General features: G+C 42.9%; 1 protein-coding gene across 1 annotated transcript; it reads right to left on the reverse strand.

The window, feature by feature from the left end:
- Positions 1 to 8,659: 8,659 nt before the first annotated feature.
- On the reverse strand, positions 8,660 to 10,077 carry ASB12 (ankyrin repeat and SOCS box containing 12). Its single transcript, XM_037817681.1, has 2 exons — positions 9,237 to 10,077; positions 8,660 to 8,793 (listed from the first exon to the last, which is right to left on the reverse strand). Exons 1-2 carry the CDS (start codon positions 10,060 to 10,062, stop codon positions 8,660 to 8,662), a joined length of 960 nt encoding a protein of 319 aa, XP_037673609.1. The 5' UTR covers positions 10,063 to 10,077.
- Positions 10,078 to 21,869: the final 11,792 nt, after the last annotated feature.

Below are 21,869 nucleotides of genomic sequence, written 5' to 3' on the forward strand. Positions count from 1 at the left end.
CAGTCTAGCTAGGGGCTTGTCAATCTTGTTGATCTTCTCAAAGAACCAACTTTTGGTGACATTTATCCTCTCTATTGTTTTTTTTGTTCTCTGTGTCATTTATTTCTGCTTTAATCCTTGTTATTTCTTTTCTTCTACTTGGTTTAGAATTGGTTTGCTGTTCATTTTCTAACTTCTTCAGTTGATCCATTAGTTCTTTGATTTTGGCTTTTTCTTCCTTTTTAAAATATGCATTTAATGCTATAAATTTCCCCCTCAGTGATGCTTTTGCTGCATCACATAGGTTTTGGTATGTTGTGTTCTCATTTTCATTCATCTCTGCATATTTCATAATTTCTCTTGCTATTTCTTCTTTAACCCACTGATTGTTTAGGAGTGTGTTGTTTAACCTCCAGGTATCTGTGAATTTTCTAAGTCTCTTAGGGTTATGGATTCCTAATTGTATTCCATTGTGGTCGGAGAATGTGCTTTGAATAATTTCAATCTTTTTAAATTTATTGAGCCTTATTTTATGTCCCAGTGTATGATCTATTTTGGAGAAATTTCTGTGAGCACTAGAAAACAATGTGTATCCTAGTGATTTGGGATGTAATGTTCTATATATGTCTGTTAAATCCAATTCATTTATCAGATTGTTTAGGTTTTCAATTTCCTTGTTGGTCTTCTGTCTGGTCGATCTATCTATAGAATAGAGTGATGTGCTGAAATCTCCCACAATTATTGTGGAAACATCAATTGCTTCCTTTAGTTTTGCCAGTGTTCTCTCATGCATTATGTGACACCTTGATTGGGTGCATAGACATTTACAATTGTTATTTATTCTTGTTGAATTGCCCCTTTTATTTGTATGTAGTGGCCTTCTTTATCTTTCAAAACATCCCTGCATTTAAAGTCTATTTTATCTGAGATTAATATTGCTACACCTGCTTTCTTTTGGCTGTAGCGTGCATGAAATATTTTTTTCCATCCTTTCACTTTCCATTTCTTTGCATCCCTGTGTCTAAGATGAGTCTCTCGTATGCAACATGTTGATGGTTCATTTTTTAAATCCATTCTGTGAATCTATATCTTTTAATTGGGGAGTTTAATCCATTTACATTCAATGGTATAACCATGAAGGCATTTCTTGAATCAGCCATCTTATGCTTTTGTTTATGTTTGTCATATATATTTTCCCCCTCTATTAATATCCTTTAATGTAACCATACCAAATCTCTTTAGTACTGAACCTTTCTCCAAGTCTCTCTCTCCTTTCTTTGTTTTTCTGTCTGTAGGGCTCCCTTTAGTATCTCCAGTAGGGTAGGTCTCTTGTTAGCAAATTCTCTCAGCATTTGTTTGTCTGTGAAAAATTTAAGCTCTCCCTCAATTTTGAAGGAGAGCTTTGCTGGATAAAGTAGTCTTGGTTGGAAATTTTTCTCACTCAGAATTTTAAATACATCATGCCACTGCCTTCTCGCCTCCATGGTAGCTGCTGAGTATTCACTACTTAGTCTTATGCTGTTTCCTTTGTATGTGGTGAATTGCTTTTCTCTTGCTGCTTTCAGAACTTGTTCCTTCTCTTCTGTGTTTGACAGTGTGATCAGAATATGTCTCAGAATGGGTTTATTTGGATTTATTCTATTTGGAGTTCACTGGGCATTTATGATTTGTGTATTTATGATGTTTTGAAGATTTTGGAAGTTTTCCCAAACAATTTCTTTGAATACTCCTCCTATACCTTTACCCTTTTCTTCCTCTTCTGGAACACCAATGAGTCTTATATTTGGACATTTTATATTATCTATCATATCCCTGAGGACCAGTTTTATTTTTTTGATTTTTTCCCCATTCTTTCTTTTGTGCTTTCATTTTCCATTCTGTCATCTTCCAGGTCACTGATTGATTGTTCAACTTCCTCTAGTCTTGTACTATGATTATCTAGAATCTTTTTAATTTGGTCAACAGTTTCTTTAATTTCCATAAGATCATCTGTTTTTTTATTTAGTCCTGCAATGTCTTCTTTATGCTCTTCTAGGGTCGTCTTGATATCCTTTGTATCCTGTACTATGGTCTCATTGTTCATCTTTAGTTCTTTGATTAGTTGCTCTAGGTGCTGTGTCTCTTCTGATCTTTTGATTTGGGTGCTTGAGCTTAGGTTATCCATATCGTCTGGTGTTTTCATATGCTTTATAATTTTCTGTTGTTTTTGCCCTCTTTGCATTTGCTGAACTTGATAGAGTTCTTTTAGGATTTGTAGACTGATTGAAATCCTTGTCTCTAATTTCTCAGATCTACAGCTTTGTGGAGTACACTTTCTCTAACTAACCAGCAGGTGGGTGTCCACGAGTCACCTGTTCTCCACAAGCCAGTTCTCCCCTGCTTAGCCTTTTTGGTGAGTGGGGGAGTAAGTCTTGTGGGGTCCAATTGGTGTACCAAGCTTGCGTGTGTAGTTGGTGTTGCCCGCCCTGTATATGGGGCGTGTGTCTGGGCGGTCAGGGAGGGAGGGTGGCTCTAACAATCAAATCTCCCTGGTGTTCCTGGAGTTTTAAAGCTGCTGCAATAGTCTAATCCTTCAGTCCAGTCCTGCCACAGTTTGTCTCTGCCACTGACCCACAAGTCCCTGGTTTTGGTGTATCGCTCCTGAGACTTGCTTGTGGGTCCCTCTACCAGGTCATGCACTCCCTGGTCCTCTGTTGAGGGATGACTATGCTATGTCACAGGTGAGTGCTGTCTCCCCAGGGCAGTGTAGGGAGGCTCCAAGTCTGCTGAAATGATGTCTTTATGGGGCTTTGTTAATTCACACTGCTCCACCTTCCCAACTCTGGGACAACCAGCTGAGGGTGCAGGCAAGGCTAATGTTCACGCCCAGTTTTGTGGTGTGTGTGTGTGTTATTAGAAGCACTTCCATCACACTGGGTTGTCTGGGGCAGCTCTGGGCTATGGGGCTGGCGATGGACAGGAGTGTTTCCTGTCCACCAGGATGATGGCTGTGAGCGGATACCCCCCTTTTCTTGGGAAGTTTTGGTGTTTAGTGAATTTTCTCAGCCACTGAATTATTGCCTTTTGTGTCAGAGCTCTCTTAGTTCTGCTCTTGTCTTGACCTGCCCAAATGGCAAGTCTTTGAAGCTTTCTGTATTGGGCTTCTTAGAGTAATTGTTTTAGAAAAAGAAAAAAAGGATTAAAAAAAAGGGGGGGCCCTCCTCACAGATCTAATAGGTTATTGAAATGCTAAGACACAAAGCAATTAAGGCCATTAAGGAAAGGTCCACAGGGCAGAGAGATCAGCTTTTCTTCGGGATTTGCATATGAGCCTCAGGGCCTGAGCTCTGCCCTTCCCCCTTCTATGTTCACCAGAACTCCAAAAATCCTCCTCTTTTATTTTGGAGTTTTTCCTACTGCTTTTTCTATGCCTGTCTCCTCTCTGCTGGGCTGGCTGCTCTCAGATTCTCTGGTGTCTAGTCTCAGTCTATCTATGGTTGGAGTTTGGATCAGTAGAATGAGTTTCCGATAAGGGCTGCCACTGCAGTTCTCCCTTCTCCTTCCCGGAACTGACAGCCCCTCCTCCCATGGGATTGAGCCTGGCAGGGAAGGGTGCGGTTCCCATGGCCGCAAAAACTTAGAGATTTCGCTGATCTCAACAGTTCAACATGTTCATGAGTGTTGTATGAAGTATGTCCAAAGTCATATTGCTCTGTGGTGTCCAGTCCACGCAGTTCCTGGCTTTCTACCTACTTTCCTGGAGGAGTAACTAAAACATACAGCTCACCAATCCGCCATCTTGCCCTGCCTCCAATGGGCTGGTTTTAACAATGGGAATTTATTAGTTTACAAGCTTACAGTTCTGAGGCCATGAAAATATCCAAATCAAGGCATCATCAAGACGATACCTGGTCTCCTCTGTCGTATGGCAAGGCACATGGTGATGTCTCCCCCTATGTTTTCTTCTACGAGTTTTATCCTTTTAATTTTTATATTTAGGTCTTTGATCCAGTTTGAGTTAATTTTTATGTATGGTATGAGTTAGGGGTCCATTTTCCTTCGTGTATGGTTATCCAGTTTTCCCAGCACCAATTGTTAAAAAGACTTATTTCCCCACTGAGTGGATCTGCCACTCGTGAAATATCAATTGGCCATATATGTGAGGGCTTATTTCTGATCTCTCAATTCTATTCCATTTTAGTTTTTTTTTCTTTTCTTTTTTTAACAAGATGGAGGTATTTGAACATGTTTATATGCTGAGGGGAAAAATTAGTCAGTAAATAGGGCAAAGTTGAAGATCCAGGAAACAGGATAATTGATGGGTTAGGGACCCTGGATGGGGTGGTGGGGTTCGGAACTCCCAGGGAAGGATTGGCCTTAGCTGGGAGGACGGACCGAAACAAGAGGGAAGGACAATTTGTTGGTATGAGAGATTAAAGATGTCATACCTAAGGTCTCTGCCTGCTTTGGGAAGTGGGAGGAAAAGTCCCCAGTTGATAGTTAGATGGAAAGTGGGTGGAGATTCAAGGAAGCTTGTTAATATTGTAGAAGGTTTGAAAAAACTACTTCAGAGAATGGACGAGTTGATAAGGGCCTGGCTGGGCTGTTACCCAGGAAAGTACAGCAACCCCATTCGTTCTGCAGTTATGTGAGTTTCTACTTCATAGCTATGTGACATTGAACAAGATACTTAACTTCTCTGCACCCTTCTTTCCTTATCTGTATAATGGGTGTGAGTAAAACAGTGCTGTTCAATTACATAAGTTAATCCATGTAAAGTGATTAGTGAGCACATTGCTTAGCATGTGGTAAGTGGCTGATGACTATTAATTCTCTTGACTTTCATGATGATTATTTTGATTTCTTCTATGGCATTAATCAGCCCAGGCTTAGGAGAGGACAGTGGTGTCATCTAAAGTTAGTGTGTTACTGAGCGAGTGGTTGAAGTGGTGGAACACAGGGTCAAAGATGGACAGGGAAGGAAGTGAAGCTAGGGTTGGGGGTGTGGCGAATGGAGAGAAAGTAGGGGTCACATGATATCTGAAACTTGGGGTTTTCCTGAGGCTAGGGGAGGAACGCAGACCCTCTAGAGTTTGGAAATAACCCGCGAAAGCAGAGAGAGGGAAAGCTCTGTTTCTCCCATATGCCCAACCCTTCACTCTGGGCTTACCCCAACCACTTTAGCCTATCCTTAGCGCCTGGGGCTGCCACTTTTCCCTTCTTTGCCCCATAACTTCTTAATGCCAGCTCTGTTATGGGGGGCTGTGACCCCTGACAACTAATGGTCTGCTGTCCCTCTCAGCAAGAGACACTCACACACACTGCGCAGACCTTTAAAATGAGGTCAGGCCTTGCCATCCTCTCCAGTGCTGCCACTGGCACATTAGTTAGAGTATAGCATCCTGGGAAAAGCCCTGGCCTGAAAGACAGGAGCTCCCTGGGTCTTGGCTCTGGTTCTGAAATTGTCTCACTGTGTGACCTTGGGCAAGTTCCCTCCATTTTCTGGGCCTTAGTTTCTGTATCTAGACAAAAACTCTTCTGCCTACCTCACAGATTTGTTCTAAGAAGCAAATGAAATGATAGGTGTGCAAATAATTTGAAATTAGTAAAATACTCTTGCATACAAGATAGTGATTAAATTAATGCTGCCAGATTTGTCCTGGGAAGTCAGGGAACATGTTGTCCATACACTTAGCAAGTCATTCCTGTGACTGTTCATGTCCTATTCTCCGTAAGGCCAAAAAGTGGGGTAGTCAGTGTCTTCTCCAGTCTAGTCCCAAGCCTGTTCAAGTATACTGGACTAGAACAAGCTGAGCTGTTTTCTCAAGCTCTCTTGTGCTTCTATGTCTTTGATTGGTGAGTTCCCTTCACTCACACTTTTCCTTTCTCTCTTCTGATAAAAATTCTCCCCACCTTTCAAGGTCAAGATAAAATACCACCTCCTCCATCAGGCCTTCCTGCAAGTTGGCACTGAAAGGGATCTGTCTTGTTTCTGCACTTTGGATTTTGTCTTTTGAGTCCATGTTTCCAAATAAAGAAAAAAAAAACTCCCACTGCAGGAGAGAAAGAAAACTTATCAGTGACATGTGCAGAGCAGAGCTGAGCCCCTGGCTCATGACAATGCCAAGAAGGAAGGAATGGAGGGTAGGGGCCTGGCTCACTCATAGGGATTAAGACCTGGCCTCCCTGGAAGCTGGAGGGTGGGTTTGGGGCGGTGGCTCACCTGGGGCCAGTGGTCAGCACAGGGCTTTGGGAAGCTTAAAGGCCAAGGAGGAGATTTTCCTCCAGGAGCAGTGATATCTCTGCCTCTTCCTCATGTCTCCTAGGTAAACGCACCTTGGAAGACTCATCAACAGAAGTGGAAGGACTCTTTAAGATGATCTGTTCTAACTTCCGGCCCATTATTTTGGATGGGAATGGTGAAGACGGGGGAGCTTTGGACTAAAGCACCATGATTTGAAGTTGGATCTGTCCACCAGCAGCACAGGTACCTGGAAAAGAACACCTGGGAATAGTCTGGAGAGCTGGTCTGCCAATAACGTGGACACTTAACGTTGTTGGTTTCTCAGTCCCCTCACCTGGAAAATAGGGCTAAGAGTTTCTGCCCTTCCTTTCTGCCAAGAATTTGGTGCACTTCTACAACCTCTTCAAGTGCAAGTCCTTTAAAATTCTCAATGTCCACATGCTTTCATGGAGCAACCAGAGAATCTGTGCCCCAGAAGCCACAAGGAAGGCCACCTTGGCATATGCCATGGGAAAGGTGTACTTTCCCAGGGGCCTAGGGCAGATGGCACTGCTGAAATTGACTCTGAATCTTCAAGGGCCCTGACTAAGGAGATGGGTGGGAGTAGCACTGGGGGTGGGGTGGAAGGTCCTGGACCAATCCACCCCTCAGGAGCCCAGATTAGAAGAAAGGTGGAAGGAAGTCAGATCGGCCTACCCTAAAGCACCCTGTCTGTGCTTACAGCTCAGTTATCATGCTCCTTGGAGATGAACAGTTTGCACTATTCTCTAAAGTACCTAAGAATGAAAGTCTGGAAACTGAGCATGCAGACAGATGCCCAGTTTTCTATCCCTGCTTCTTAAAGTCTCTCAGGTACTAGGAACTAGGGACAGTAGGGCAGATGAGAGTGGGAGAGGAAAGTCAGTCCACGAACCCATTTCCTGCTGCCCTTTCCCCATGATAGGGGATCATGATGCAGGGTGCTGTCTAGGCAATTCCCAGGAAGGACTTTAAACATCTAAAGTGCTTTGTAGGTACAGGTTATCTGGATTCTCCTCCTCTACATTTCAGTCTTGTGTTTTTTCACTGCTTATCCACAACCCTACCTCTGGTTGTGCAGGGGAAATACAACAAGGCACAGTAGGAACATGAAAATTTGGAAAACTGAAGGTGCTTAGATTTAGGGATCTGTGCCTGTCCAGGACCTATTTTCCTGCAGATCTATTCCTCACCCTTCCCCTGCTCTCCGTATCATAGGGGATTGACTCTTTCAGGCTGCATTTCCTAGGCTCCCTAGCCAACTACCTTCTGGTTGCATTCAGCTAATAGGAAGCACTGGTAGGAGGGCAGGAATAATGGAGAAGTCAGAGTATGTATCCTCCTTCTCTGTTTCCAGTAGTGTCTTTGCTGTATCTCCTCTATGTCTCCACTTTCAACATAGTACCAATTTCTGTTGTGTGATCCCAGCCCCTGGCTCAGGTCATATAATCTCCTCCCTCTATCCCTCCATTCCTCACTTTGCTCTGCTCTGGACCTTTATTGCATGGGGGTTGATTCTGTAGGTTATGTTTCCTAGGCTCTGGTATTGGTTGACTTCTGGTTTCCCCTAAAGGGAGATACCACAGGCAGACCGGAAGGCAGAAATGAGGGAAAGGATAAAGTACTGATTTCAGCAACTTCTCCAGCAGCAGCATGTCTCTTGTATGGTTCTAGCTCTCATGGACAGGCCTGTGATTCCAGTGTCCATCAGGTGACCCCTGTCCCTGGTTTCTGGAAATATCTCCTCCCTTACCCCTCCATGGTGTTAGCTTCCTACTTTTGCAAATCTCTGGACTACCTTCCTGTCCTGTTTGGCTTCTCAATCTATGTAACCTATTCCTTTTCTGCATTAGATTCCCTAATATTTGTAAATATTTGGTAGTTTGTTTTCACAATTAAATTGGACTAGTGGGAATACATCTTATAATTCCAGTGAGTGAATGAGAGTTCCTGGGCCACTTGATTCAAGGTAATAGGGGGCTGGGGGACAAACCCCTGAAAATATGCCTTGTAGCAGCCAGAGAAAGTGAGAGAAAGTACAGAGCTGGGCAAGCTGATGCTGCTTTCTACCCACTTGGGCTTCTTCACAACCTTGTTTCCAGAGCAACTCAGCTCCAAACTCTAGAAGATCTTAGCTGGGGAGGTGTTGACTACTGGGTTAGCTTTCTTTTCTGTCTTTTCAGTGGTCAGGACTCCTGTGTCTGTCAGATGACAGACCATCACCATCCTTCTTCCTGGCCAACCGGATCCCTTCTACTAATGAACTGCCCCCATCCCCACTCTCTACCTCCCACCCCCACCAACACAGCAGCCACCAGGATTTATTTTGTCAAGGATTTTACTGTGGAGGATAATACAGAAGAGCAGCTCCAGTGGGAGCTCCAGTGGGTCTTCAGGTGGGTTTTAGAAGCATTGTGAATTCCTGGACAGACTGCAAGATTACGTTTGGTGTTTAAGGTAGCTGATCAACATGGGGGGAATATCCAGCTGATCGATGGCTTGTGGCTGGCTGGCCTGGCGTAGGGCTCTGCGGATAACTAAACGGGCCTGTGATAGTAGCGACTGTGGGATGGCTATTGCAAGGAGAAACAGGTCATGAGGAGCAATTCTTAGGATAGGTCCTAACCCAAGCCTACTTCCACCTTGCCCTGACTACTACAGTCCTGATTGCCCTCTCCCTTCTAAAAAATGTTCCCCCAATCTGCCCACAATGCATGGTACCAATGGGAATGAGGCCTAGAGAGATGGCTTGTTCAAAGTCACACAAAAGTCATTGGCAGTGACAGGACCAGAAATTGGGCTAGTGCTATCCCCACTTTATCTTAGTAACCTCTTCATAGTGCTGTGAAAGCTTCCCTAACATGGAATCTGTAACCTCTTCTCCACTGGGGCCCCAGGAGAGGGAGAAAGACTGTGTTTTCTCCAAGTTATCCCAGAAGGATTGACTTGGGGTTTTGGGGGGCCTCTAAGATCTCCAAGCCAGGAGGCCTTTAAGGCTGGCCTGCCTGCCACTCACCTCGGGCGTGTAGCAGCACTGCAACACCTTTATCATCTTGTGAGGTTAGCTCCAAGGAGAGAGTTGGAAGGTAGATGTTTGCACCAAAATCAATTAACAGCTGGATGTACTCTGTCTCACAATTATGGTAGAGACAGATTTCAAGGAGTGTGCGGGGCCGTGGGACACGAGCCAATAGGCACTGGTCAGTGCAGTTGTAGTCAGGATCTGCTCCATGGAGCAAAAGCAGGCGGAAACAGTCAAGGTGCCCATAGACTGCAGCCAAATAGAGGGGGCCAGAACATGAAGCTATGTTTGATGCCCAGACTGGTAGTTTGGCCTTGACATTAGCCTCTGCACCATGGCCTAGGAGCTCCTGCAGGATGGCAACTGCACCATCACGGGTGGCTGTGAGCACAGGAGAACAGTTGTTGTAGATGCTACCACCAGGACAGGCACCAGCTTCCAAAAGCTCACGCACACAGTCCAGATGGCCATGACTGATGGCGGTGAAAAGCGGTGTCTGTGCCTTGACGTCCGAGCTGTCAACGTCAGTGCCATGTGCCAGGAGGATCTGCAAACAGCTCAGGTGGCCATAAGAAGCAGCCAAGTGCAAGGGCGTCCCAGGAACACCCCAGCCACTCCTGCTGTTGATGAAATGTTTGTAACGCTCTTGGCGCAAAAGCTGGTCCAGGGTATAGGATTCGTTGTCATATACAGCTTGATTGAGAGCCTGCTTCTCCCCCATGTCGGTGTCCTCCTCCTCCTTGTCAGGCTGCAGGAGGGAGAAAATCTTGGTGATGTCCATGAGGTTCATCTTGGCTGACTGGAGCAGGACTATTTTCATTATGAGCAGGAGGATATGCCAGATCTATAGGTGACAAAAACAAAGGAGAGAGGCTGAGGGTCCCCACTGAAAGTCTGGATGCCAGCATTTACTCAAGCTCTTTTCCCCTGCCCTTCACCATCAAGCTGCTCACCCATAGGTTCCCTGCTTCTCACTCCTACTGCCTTATTTTAGGCTCCAGACATGGATGCCAAAACAGGTTTGTCTGTTTCACACCTTGGTGCCTTTGCCTATGCTGTTTTGCCCATCCCTCAAACTCCTACTTCTGGGAAGCCTTCCCTAATCTCCCCCTCCTCCAGGTCAGCAATTCCAAAGGCTTGAATGCAGACTTCAGCTATGAACTTTCACAACACATTTTCACTTATCTGTGCTCCATTCCTGTGTGAACTCCAGAGAAAGAACCTGCATCCATCTTGTGTTCCTCTACCTCCAGTAGAGCCTAAATCATAGCTGGGAATTTGATAGATGCATCTTCCTTGGTTCAGAAAGTGTGGACTAATGAGGTGGCTCTGGCCTGTCAGTTACCAAGCCAATAGGACAGTTCTTTGTGGTTTCAAGCTGTTATCCCTGAACATTCTGAGATCAGTGTAACGGGGCAGGTCCTCAACTCCACCTCTCAGCCTTTTAGATAGAGTTCAACCCCTTCACTGATCTTTATGATATGACCAAATATCCATCTCCCAAACCTTCTGTGACCTCCTCTCATACTGAGACCCTATGCTTCAGGCAACAGAGATGCTCAGGAAATGGGGGTTGAATGACATTTACTGATTAGATACAGAGGTGGCATTACAGAGTACACATTTCAAGTAAAATGAAGGCTAAGAGTTGGTAGCAAACAGTTGAGGTTTCTAGGGCAAGTCCTCCTCTGGTGACAGTTTCTCCTCCAGGACCACCTCAACCCAGGAAACGCTTTGATTGGCAACACCTCCTCAGAACCATTGCTTCCTCACCCCTCTTCCTTTTCCCATCCTCTCTGCCCTGTGCAGCCTGGAGCCTTGCCTCAACCCTCAACTCTTCTCTCCCCATTATATCCAGGCCCTACAAAATCACCCTGGGGCCTAATGACTGACTCAAACTAACCCCCAACTTTACCAGTCCTGTTCCCACTGCTCCAAAGTCAAAGTAACCCACCTCAATTTGTAGTGTCATTAGGGTAAGCAGATTGTTTTCAGAGTGTGAGTCTCCTTACTCTCCCATATCCTGCAGCCATGGTCCCAGGGCCACACACCTTCTTTTATTCACTCTCCATCCACACCCCTCTTTGTTAGCTGAGGACCTCAGGTGCCCACCTCACAGAAAGAAAACTGTGAGGTGAGTGGGTGGGGTCACCCTCAACTTTGGGCCACTCCTCACCCCCAGCATCAACTCCATATTTGTCCTTATTATTTGTTCATTCTTGAGGTGCACTGGGAAGAAAGGATTTTAGGAATCAGGTAGACCTAGGTTTGCAACTCACCACCCCCAGTTCCCAGTTGAGTGACGTTGGACAAGTCTCTTCTCTTCTTTGGGACTCAGTTTCCTCATCTATAAACAGAAATGATAATCCCTGCCTCATGGGGACGTTAGAAGGAAGATAGCTACCAAATATATTAGATCTTCAATGGTGAGCTTCCTCCCTCTGCACTGTCAGTCTCCTCACTGGCTCCTTCCCCTCAACTATCCTAGAAAACAAAACAAAACACTTCTATGGTCCTTTATCCTACTCTAGCTACCTTTTTCTCCATCTCTCCCTTCTTCACCAAGTTTACCCAAAGGGTTGTCTACCTTCTACTTCTCCACTTCTCCACTTGCAGTCTGGATCCTCCCACTCTCAATTACATAACAAGAAAGCTCTTGAAAATGTCATAATTGTGGCTAAATCCAGTGGATGTTCCTCAATTCTGGCCTTCCTTTACTTTGGGGACATATCTTCTCTCTGACTACTCCTTCCTAGAAACTCCTCTCTCAGCTTCCTGGACGGCACACTCCTGATTTCTCTCCCTTCTGTTCTCCCTTGAAATGGTGTTCTCTTTGTTTTCTCCTCTATACTCTTCTCTTCAGTCCCTGAACTTCAGCTTTCAACTTTATTATGATAAGTTCAAGCCTATTACTCAAGTCCCCGGCTCTCTCTTCAACTCCTGGTATATATCCACTGAGTTTCTTCAGGCACTTCAAAGTCAGCAGCATCACTACACCACCACCACCTCCACCAAATTTTGTCCATACCCATTCCTCAGCATCTACCTGACCAACCAAACCAAAAATCCAAAACTCACTAAGTCCTCTTACCTCTTCCTCCCACTAACATACAATTGGTCAATTCCTGTGGACCTCCTAGAGACCCCTTTAGCATTCTCCTTAGGCCCATCCCCACTGCCGTGCTTTATTGAGGCTCCCATCATTTTTTCACCTCAACTGTTACAGTAGTCTCCTTGTTGATTTCCTTTTTCAATCTTTTCTCCAAGTTGTGGCTAAAGTGATTGTTTAAAAATACAAATCTGGTCCCTGCCAATCCCTTAATGGCTCCCCTTTCTTTTAGGGTTGAGCCCAAATGCCATGGCCAAGGTCACAGGTCTTTCAAGACCAGATCTTTGCCAACCTCTCCAGCTTCACTTCCTACTTCTCCTCTACTTATACCCTAAGATCCACCCATAAGTGAAGGGAAATGATGGTTCTCTGTATGCATTGTTTTCCTCTGCAACATGCAGTTCCTTCTGCTGGGTTAGTGCCTTCAGAGTCTGTGCTTTCCTAGCACTATAGCAGTCATCACACTGTATTATATATAATGCCTTCTGTATGCGTCTGTTTTGTCCCCACTGCAGATGGAGAGGCCCTATGGGATAGTGGTAAAAACAAGAGTCTGAAATTCTGTTTCAATCCTAACTCCACCACTTACTACCTGTGTGACATAGAGAAGTCACTTAATTTCTCTGTGCCCATTACTTTATCTGTAAAGACAGGATAATAATAGTACCTGCCTCAGAGGTTTTTGGTTAGGATTAAGAGTTAATACATATAAAGAGCCTGAATACAGTACTCAGTAACTATTTTTACAATGATGATGATTATGATTTAGGTCTTTAGTTTCTACTATTTCTTTCTACCTAGAGAAAGTCCTAGAACCTCAGGTCTGAAAAGGACCTTGTAGATCATTTAATTTAGTTTCCTCATTTTAGAGATGGGAAAGTCAAGGTTCATAGGAGAGAAGGGAATTTTCTAAGGTCACACAGCTACTATTGGTAGAGAAGACCCAGGGAAGTTAGGTCATCCCAGTAACTCAGTCAGTTGTTCAATTAACAAGAACCCCAAATACACCTATAATTTTGTGCTTTTCAAAACTATTTCACATAGTGGGATAGGTAATATTATCCCAATTTTGTGGATGGAGGAAACTAAGGGCTTAGAAAGGGCAAGAGAATTGCCAGGTGTCTTACAGCGAGGCAAAAGATGAGTGGGAAATAGAATCCAGGCTTTCCTACTCCCCACTTTGTTTCTTCTATTGCACCTGGAACACTACAACTCCCAGAATCTTTAGCCTTGAGTGGCATGTTGAACTCCATGGGTTTCAATCATGGAAGGTTCCTTTACAAATCATTCCTTCACAAATCATTCCTTCTGACAGCCAGTAGGGATCCCTTCTTACTATTTTATTTTGGGTGGTAGGGTGCAAGGAGATGAAGGGGCAGGAAAAGGGTGTGGAGGCAAAGGCTGAAGCTTTCACCAAGGTTATACCATATGCCCACAGCAGGGCCCACATAATGAGCCTTCAGAAGAAGATCAAACTATGACCTACAGGTGGTTAAGGCACTTGAGTGAATTGAGCCTCCATTAGATATAAGGTCCCTGGATGAGAAAATGCAGCTAGTCTATTGTCTAACCTTACCTTGCCATGGTTTATTAAAGAGTTATTACATGCCCAGGAGAGCAAGGATCCCCTCCCTTGATCCCCAAAGTGCAAGGGTTTTAACCTTTTCTTTGTGCCATGGACCCCTGCTGATGAACATGAATGATATTTCAAGTTCTCTGCCACAACTGTAATATGATATGAAATGTCTGTGATTTCTTCTGGTGATCAAGTTTCAAGAACTGGTAATACAACTGCCATTTGAGCCTGCATTCATCCTTGAAGGATATGGTAAATTTCAGTTAGAGATTTGTGGGAAAAAAAGGTAATTGTTTGCCCAATCCAAATTACCTGACCCCTTGAATTCTTTGCATTTAAGGCCCTTTTGGAGATCTGTGGATCCAGGTTAAGAATTCCTACGGGAGAGTGACTTGTTTCTCTGGGCTCTAGAACACTCTTCCAGGCATTAGTAGGCTATTTTTAACCCTCGCCTTCCCCACCCACCCCCCACTCCCACCCCATCCCCAGCTCCACTCCTACCGGTAATATGCATGCCCTACTGCAAAACATCCTCCTCCCACCCCCGCAGCGCGCAGACTCATGAACATCACACAGGGACACAGCGAAATCTTTGCCTCCCCCTTTATTGTATAATCATAATTACTCTTAAGAAGTAGGATGGTTTAGACCAGTGGGCCTAGGCACACACACCGTCTTGTGACAAATACCCTGGGAAGTTCGCACCATGTTTCTCCTCCGCTCTGCTAGAGGGTTTACCCACCGACCTCCCCAACTCCCCCCCAGATCCCAGACCCAGCGAGAACAACCTGCAAAGGGTGGTGGACACAGATCCACTAGTCCGCAGCCCGGAGGTTGGGGCACGGCCTGTTCACTCCTCTTACACAGCTCACCCTCTGGCCCTAGGCTCCAGGTACTCGCAGGGCTTCAGCCCAAGGCCGCGCTGCTCGGGGGCACAGCTCCTTCCCCTCTGCTAAGCACTCAGGCCCCGGATGGTCCCTCAACGTGTTGTCCCCACTACCCCGGGCCTGAGCTGGCAGGACCCTGGGTTTTCACAGTTAACAACGCCTCTCTAGATTGCCTTTCTCCTTTCTTGAGAACCCAGTTTCGCGCCATCCCCACCCTCCTCCCCAGAGCGAGGGGGAAGGTGGGAAGAAGAGGCTTCCATACTGGAAGTTGTATGAGTTTGGTTTTCTAAAGGCAAAGAAGGTCCTGATTATTATAAATGCTTCCCCAATCTACTAACCACTAGGCTCTGCTTGAAGAAAATGCTCACAACCTCTCCGCATCACAACTCACCTCTCCCCTAAGGCATCAGTACCAGATTAATTTGTCCAGCACTGAGAACTTTATCAAAAGCTCAGCGCTGAAGAGTATCATTTTATCTCCCTGGTTATCTCTAAATGAGGGAAATAGTCAGAGTGTATACGTTAGGTGTCACCCAAAAAGACACCTGGCCTCCTTTTGGAAGGGCAAGCTAGTCCAGCTTTAGGTATCCAAACCACACCAGAAATGATCTGATCATGTCTGAGAAACTCTTTATTAAGAAACTCAAGCAGCCATTTATGTCTAAAGTTCTAGAGGCAGGAAGAACACAGAGAAAAATAGACATAATATGTTTCAGTGAGCTCATTGTTTATTAGGAAAACCAGACCTGAAAACAATTATATTTCACATAATGTATTGCAAAAATTCCAGAACTAAAAGCTGCTCTAGATACCAATGGTTTATTCTGTGTCTATGTCTATCTCCCAAATTAGTCCAGTGGGCTACTGCTGGGTTCTGTCACCCTACATCCCACCCCAAGCAATTATCACTTGAATTTTCCTGCAAAGATATTCCAGTGTATACACAACACATCCCAAGAGCTCAGAGTCCTTTTCTTTCCCCTCCAGCCACCAGGGGAGAGAAGATTTTAATCCAGAAAAATGAAAAGCCAGTGAAGGGATCAGAGATGTGGCAGGATAAGGCACTAGGAATCCTGTTTCACAAGATCAATTTAGAAGTGTTAGAATCTGCACATTGTAAGGGAATTCCCACATTTCTGAGAGAGGTTCAGTGACTTTGCTTAAATTCTTCCAGTAATGGGGTATTCTCTACGTCCAGAGACAGCTTATTTCATTGTTGGGCTCCTCCGTTAGTCCTAAGCCCATAGCTGCACCTATAAAGTACCTCCTGAGGTTACCCTCTTATCCTATCTCACTCTTAGGGCTCAAGGAACATGGTCATTCTCCCCCCAAAACAGTCCTTTATGGGTCTAAACCTAAGTATCCTATCCTCCATGTCACCTTGTCTCAGGAAAAACACCCCCAGCTCCCTCAACTATTTCTTTCAATCTTAGGGGGTGACCTCAGGGGATGCCTTATAAATGTAGATATGTGTTTAGCAAAAAGGACTAACTAAGTTACCCAACAGTGATATGAGCTGCCGTTGGGTGTAAAGTGCCCCATTATTAGAAGCTCTCAAGCCAATGTCCCTTCTCCAGTCTTGTCTACTATACTCATGAAGTGGTTATGCAGCCTGCTTGCATACTGATGAAACCAAGGAACTCACTAGAGGCTAGATGTCATCTTAGGAAAGTGTCAGAGTGATTCAGTGTGATAAATGACTGTAAATCAGAAAGATCAAAAAGCAGATCAGCTTCAGGTTAGTTTGAGCCAAGTGGCCTGTAGCTGTTCATTGTTTGAGGCCTCATGCAAATCTGTTTAATAGCCGATAAATAAGCTATTGTGATACTAAAGGTGATAAAGTAGGGTATTATTCTGAAAAAAAAATTGGGAATTTTATTTAAAACTTTTTCAGATAATTGTAGATTCATATAGAGTTATGCAAGTAATTACAGAGAGGTTCAATGTGCCCATTTCCCAGTTTCCCCCAATCTAGCAAAATTATAGTACCATATGAAAAATAGGATATTGACATTGATAAAATCCAACAATCTTATTCATATTTCCCCAGGTTTACTTATACTCATTTGTTGGGTATGTATTTATTTCTATACACTTTTATCACATGTGTAGATTCATATGTATAGACCATAGATAATATACAGAGTAGTTCCATCACCATGAGGATTCCTCAGGTTGCCTTTTTGTAGTCATATCCACTTCCCTACCACTCCTGCCACCTCTGTCCCTCACCCCTGTTAACTTCTACTCTGTTCTCTGTTTTTATAATTTTGTCATTCTGAAATTATATAAACGTTATATGAATGAAATCATACAGTATGTAACCTTGGGATTTCCTTTTTTCACTCAGCATGCCCTATGTGTTGGCTATTTGTACGTATTTTAGGATTCCATCTTAACTTTATAATGTTTTGGGGTGTATCTCTTTGGTTAGTTTTGTAGTGGTTGCTTTCGGTGTTAACATATACCTATGTGACTTATCCAGTCATGTTAAAATATTAACATTTTACCACTTCTATGAAGTGTGGAAACCTTACTTCTATTTAGGTCCTTTTACCCTCCCCACTTTTTAACTACCATTATCTTGAGTATTAGATAATGTCAAAATATTTGTTTCAATCATCCAATACGATTTATAAAACTCATGTCAAAGATAGTCTATTGTATGCCCCTATATTTTTGCACTTTAAATTGTTCTTTCTTCTTTCCTGATGCCCGCAGATTCCTTTTTTATCACTTCCTTTCTGTCTGAAGAACTTCATTTAGCCAATCTTCAAGGGTAAGTCTGCAAGCAATACTTGTTTTTTTCTTTTTTTAGCTTTCTTTCATCTGAGGGTCTTTATTTTCTATTCATTCCTGAAGGATAGTTTTACGGATTATAGAACTTGTGTTTTCTTTTAGCACGTGAAAAATGTTGTCCCACTTTATTCTGGCCTCCAAGGATTCAGAAGAGAAATCCACTCTCATTTGAATTGGTGTTTCCCCTGCAGGTAAGGCATCATTTCTTCCTGGATGTTTTCAATATTTTTTTTTGACTTTAATTTTCAAGTTTAATTATTGTATGTCTTAACATGGATTTCTCTGGGTTTACCTCTTTGTGGTTTACTTAGCTTCTTGAATCTAAGGTTTGTGTCTCTCACCTAATTTGGGAAGTTTTGTGTCTCTCACCTAATTTGGGAAGTTTTCAGCTCTTATTTCTTCAAATACTCTTTCAACCCTAGTCTCTCCTTTCTGTCTAGGATTCCAATGATATGAATGTTGTTTTTTAATTTTTATTGTCCCACAGGTCCCTGAGGCTCTGACAATATTTTTTTCAGTCAGTTTTCTCTCTGTTGTTCCAAACTGGGTAATTCTATTGTCTGCCCTCAAGTTCACTGATTTTATCCTCTGTTTTCTCCATTTTACTCAAGGCCCATGCAGCAATATTTTTATTTCTGTATTTTTCAGTTCTGTAATTTTCATTTTTAAAAAATCTTTTATTTCTTTGCTGAGATTTTATATTTTTTCCTTTGTTTCATGAAGCTTTTTAATTGCTTAAATTTTTTCTATTAGAGAATTTGTAAGTTTACAGAAAAATCATGCATAAAATACAGAGTTCCCATATACACCCTATCATTAACACCTTTCATTAGTGTGGTACATTTGTAACATTTCATGAAAGAACATTTTTATAATTGTATTATTAGCTATAGTCCATCATTTACAGTAAGTTCATTGTTTTTGTTGTACAGTCCTATGTGTTTTTTTCATTCAGTTTTACTGAGATATATTCATGAACCATACAGTCAACCATGGTATACAATCATTTTGTTCACAGTACCATTATATAGTTGTGCATTCATCACCACAATTTTTTAACATTCTTCATTATCACAAAAAAAGAAGAATAAAAATAAAAGTAAGAAATAGCACAAAAAACATCCCATACCCCACATCATACCCTAGAATTCATTTAATTTGTATCCTCATTTTTCTACTCATCTGTCTATACACTGGATAAAGGGGGTGGGAGCCACAGGGTTTTCACAAGCACACAGTCACACAGTGTAAGCTATATAGTTATACAATAATCTTCAAGAATCAAAGCTACTGGGTTGCAGCTCATCAGTTTCAGGTATTTCCTTCTAGCTATACCAATACAACAAAAACTAAAAATGGACATCTATGTAATACATAAGATTAACCTCCAGAATGACCTCTTGACTCCATTTGAAATCTCTCAGTCACTGAAACTTTATTTTGTTTCATTTCTCTTCCTCCTATTGGTCCAAGAAGGCTTTCTTGATCCCATAATACCAGGGCCAAGTTCATCCCCCTGAGCCATATCCCACATTGCCAGGGAGATTTACACCCCTGGGAGTCATATCCCATGTAGGGGGGAGGGCAGTGAGTTTACCTGCCAAGTGGGCTTAGAGAGAGAGAGAGGCCACATCTGAGAAACAAAAGAGGATCTCTGGGGGTGACTCTCAGGTGCAGTTTTAAGTTGGCTTGGCCTCTCCTTTGCAGTAAAAAACTTCATAAGGGCAAGCCCCAAGATTGAGGGCTCGGCTTTCTAAATTGATAGTCCTCAATGTTTGTGAGAGTATCAATAATATCCCAGGTGGGGAAGTTTAATATTTCCACATTTTCCCCCAGTCTCTCGAAGGGCCTTTGCAAATACATTTTTATTCTCTGTCCAAATTACTCTGGGATGTATTGGGGCATCACACTAACTTGTACAAACCAACCAGATTTTACTTCCTATTGAAGTTCCATGTAATTATGGTGTTTGAATAAACTGATCATACAAGTTAGATTATATAATGTGTTAAAACAGTATAGATTTTACACCTAATAAACATCTCTTCATTTGGTCTCACACAGAGGTTGAGGTTTTAAAACCTTAGTCTGATTATCTTAGCCTGAACCAAGTCCATTAACCTTAGTCCGAACCAAGTTCATTTCATTTATATCACTGAATGACCCAATAACTGGGTTGAAGGACCATATGGAAACCCCACGCTTAGCTTCCTGTGGAACCACCACACTGCCCTCCACATGGGCTGCACCATTCCACCTCGCCTCCAATGGTGACTAGGTACATCCCTTTCTCCCCATTTTCTCCAGTAGTTGTATCCCTCTGTTTATTTTTAAACAGCTTTACTAACACACCATAAACATTCCCTCTTAAGTGAATAATCAAATGTTCCCAGTTTAATCACATAGTTATGCATTCACTACCACTATCTATATGAGGACATTTCCATTTCTTCCACAAAGAAGAGGGAGAGGAGAAAAAAGAAAAAGAAAAAGGGAAAGGAAAGAAAGAAAGAAAGAAAGAAAGATGACAACCAAAAAGCAAGAAAAGAAAAAATAAAATTAAAATAAAATACAATAAAAATGTCAGACAGCAACACCAATGCCAAGAATCCCATATATATATGGGAATCCCTTATATTCCCCTTATAGACATTTAGCTTTGGTATATTGCCTTTGTTAGAATTAATGGAAACATATTACAATGTTACTCTTAACTATAGACTATAGTTTGCATTGATTGTATTTTTCCCCAATACTATCCAATTTTCAACACCTCTCAAAGTTGACATTCATTTGTTCTCCCTTATGTAAAAGTATTCTTATATTTGTACACTTAATCACAATCTGACCACTCTAGGTTTCACTAAGTTATCCCATCCCAGTCTTTAACTTCTATCTTTCCTTCTGCTGTCCTACATGTCTCTAATCTTCCTCTTTCAACCATACTCACAGTCATCTTTGTTCAGCATACTTGCAATATTGTGCTACCATCATCCAGTATCACGCCATCCGTTTCTGGCTCTATGCAATCAATACTGTTGAACATTCTGTACTCCTTCAGCATCAAATACCTGATCTTTACCCTGTTTCTATCTCCTGGTGTCTTCATTTCTACACTCTTCTCCAAACCCTACGTGTTTTTAAAAATTTTATTCTAATGACAAATATACAACCAGAAATTTCCCCTTTTAACCACATTCACATATATAATTCAGTGCTGTTAATTACATTCACACTGTGCTACCATCATCACCATTCATTACCAAAAGTGTATGATCAACCCAGATGGAAACACTGGACAATCATTTTTATAATGGCAGCTTTAAGATCCTTGTCAGATATTTCCAACATCTGATCCATCTTGGTTCTTATACTGGTTTAAATAAAATGTTAACATAAAAGGAAACATAACTATTGTCAGTTGATTGTTTTTTTCTCATTCAAATTTTGATTTTCCTGGTTCTTGCTAAGATGGGTGACTTTCAATTGTATCCTGGACATTTTATCTACTATATTAGGAGACTCTGGGTCCAGTTTAAATCTTCTGTTTTTACCTACTGTTGTTAGCTGTGGTTTCAATGAAAGCTTAATTTTCAGAGCCTTTGTGGCACATTTCAGTCTGCTTGGTTTATCTGGTGCCATTCAGGCTCCCACTTGTCTGTGCTGGTGCTGCCTGTGAGAGTGGAAGGGGTCTCCCTAGGCCTGGCTGCCCAATATCTCTCAGTGTGAAGGTGAGTCCCAGGCCTGCAGAGACAAAGAGGTTTCCATGGCTGGTACTTTATTGTGAAAGCATCCTCCTGTCTATGGGGATGGAGAGCACTTTCTGGGCTGGGTACTTGTGTCAGGGCACCTCTTGCTGATGTTTACAGGATACCCCAGTGTCTCCTGGTGGGGAGGGCAGGGATGGGGAGTGCTTTGCCAGTCTGCTTACTGTTAACAATAAGCATCAATCCTCCTTGATGCTGCTTCTGTGCTTGCCTTTTTTTTTGGTGGTGGTGGTGTTGGGGGACTCCTGTTTGATCCAGTGAAGTACTGAGCCCACCTGGGCTGCCTTTCTGTTGTTAGACTGGGGGACGGAAATACGCAGCCTGGGTTGTTTTCTTCTGTAGGATGGAAGGACATAAGATGCCCTCCTCCTAGATTTTATTCCAATATTGTGGATCTCAAACAATTTATTTCTCCTTCCTTTTTACCATATTTTAGAGTCCTCGTTTGGTTGCCTCTTGCACTATTTCTAGGTTTTATAGCTGTACTTA

Source organism: Choloepus didactylus, chromosome 24, assembly GCF_015220235.1.
Source record: "Choloepus didactylus isolate mChoDid1 chromosome 24, mChoDid1.pri, whole genome shotgun sequence".
NCBI classification, from domain to species: Eukaryota; Metazoa; Chordata; class Mammalia; order Pilosa; family Megalonychidae; genus Choloepus; species Choloepus didactylus.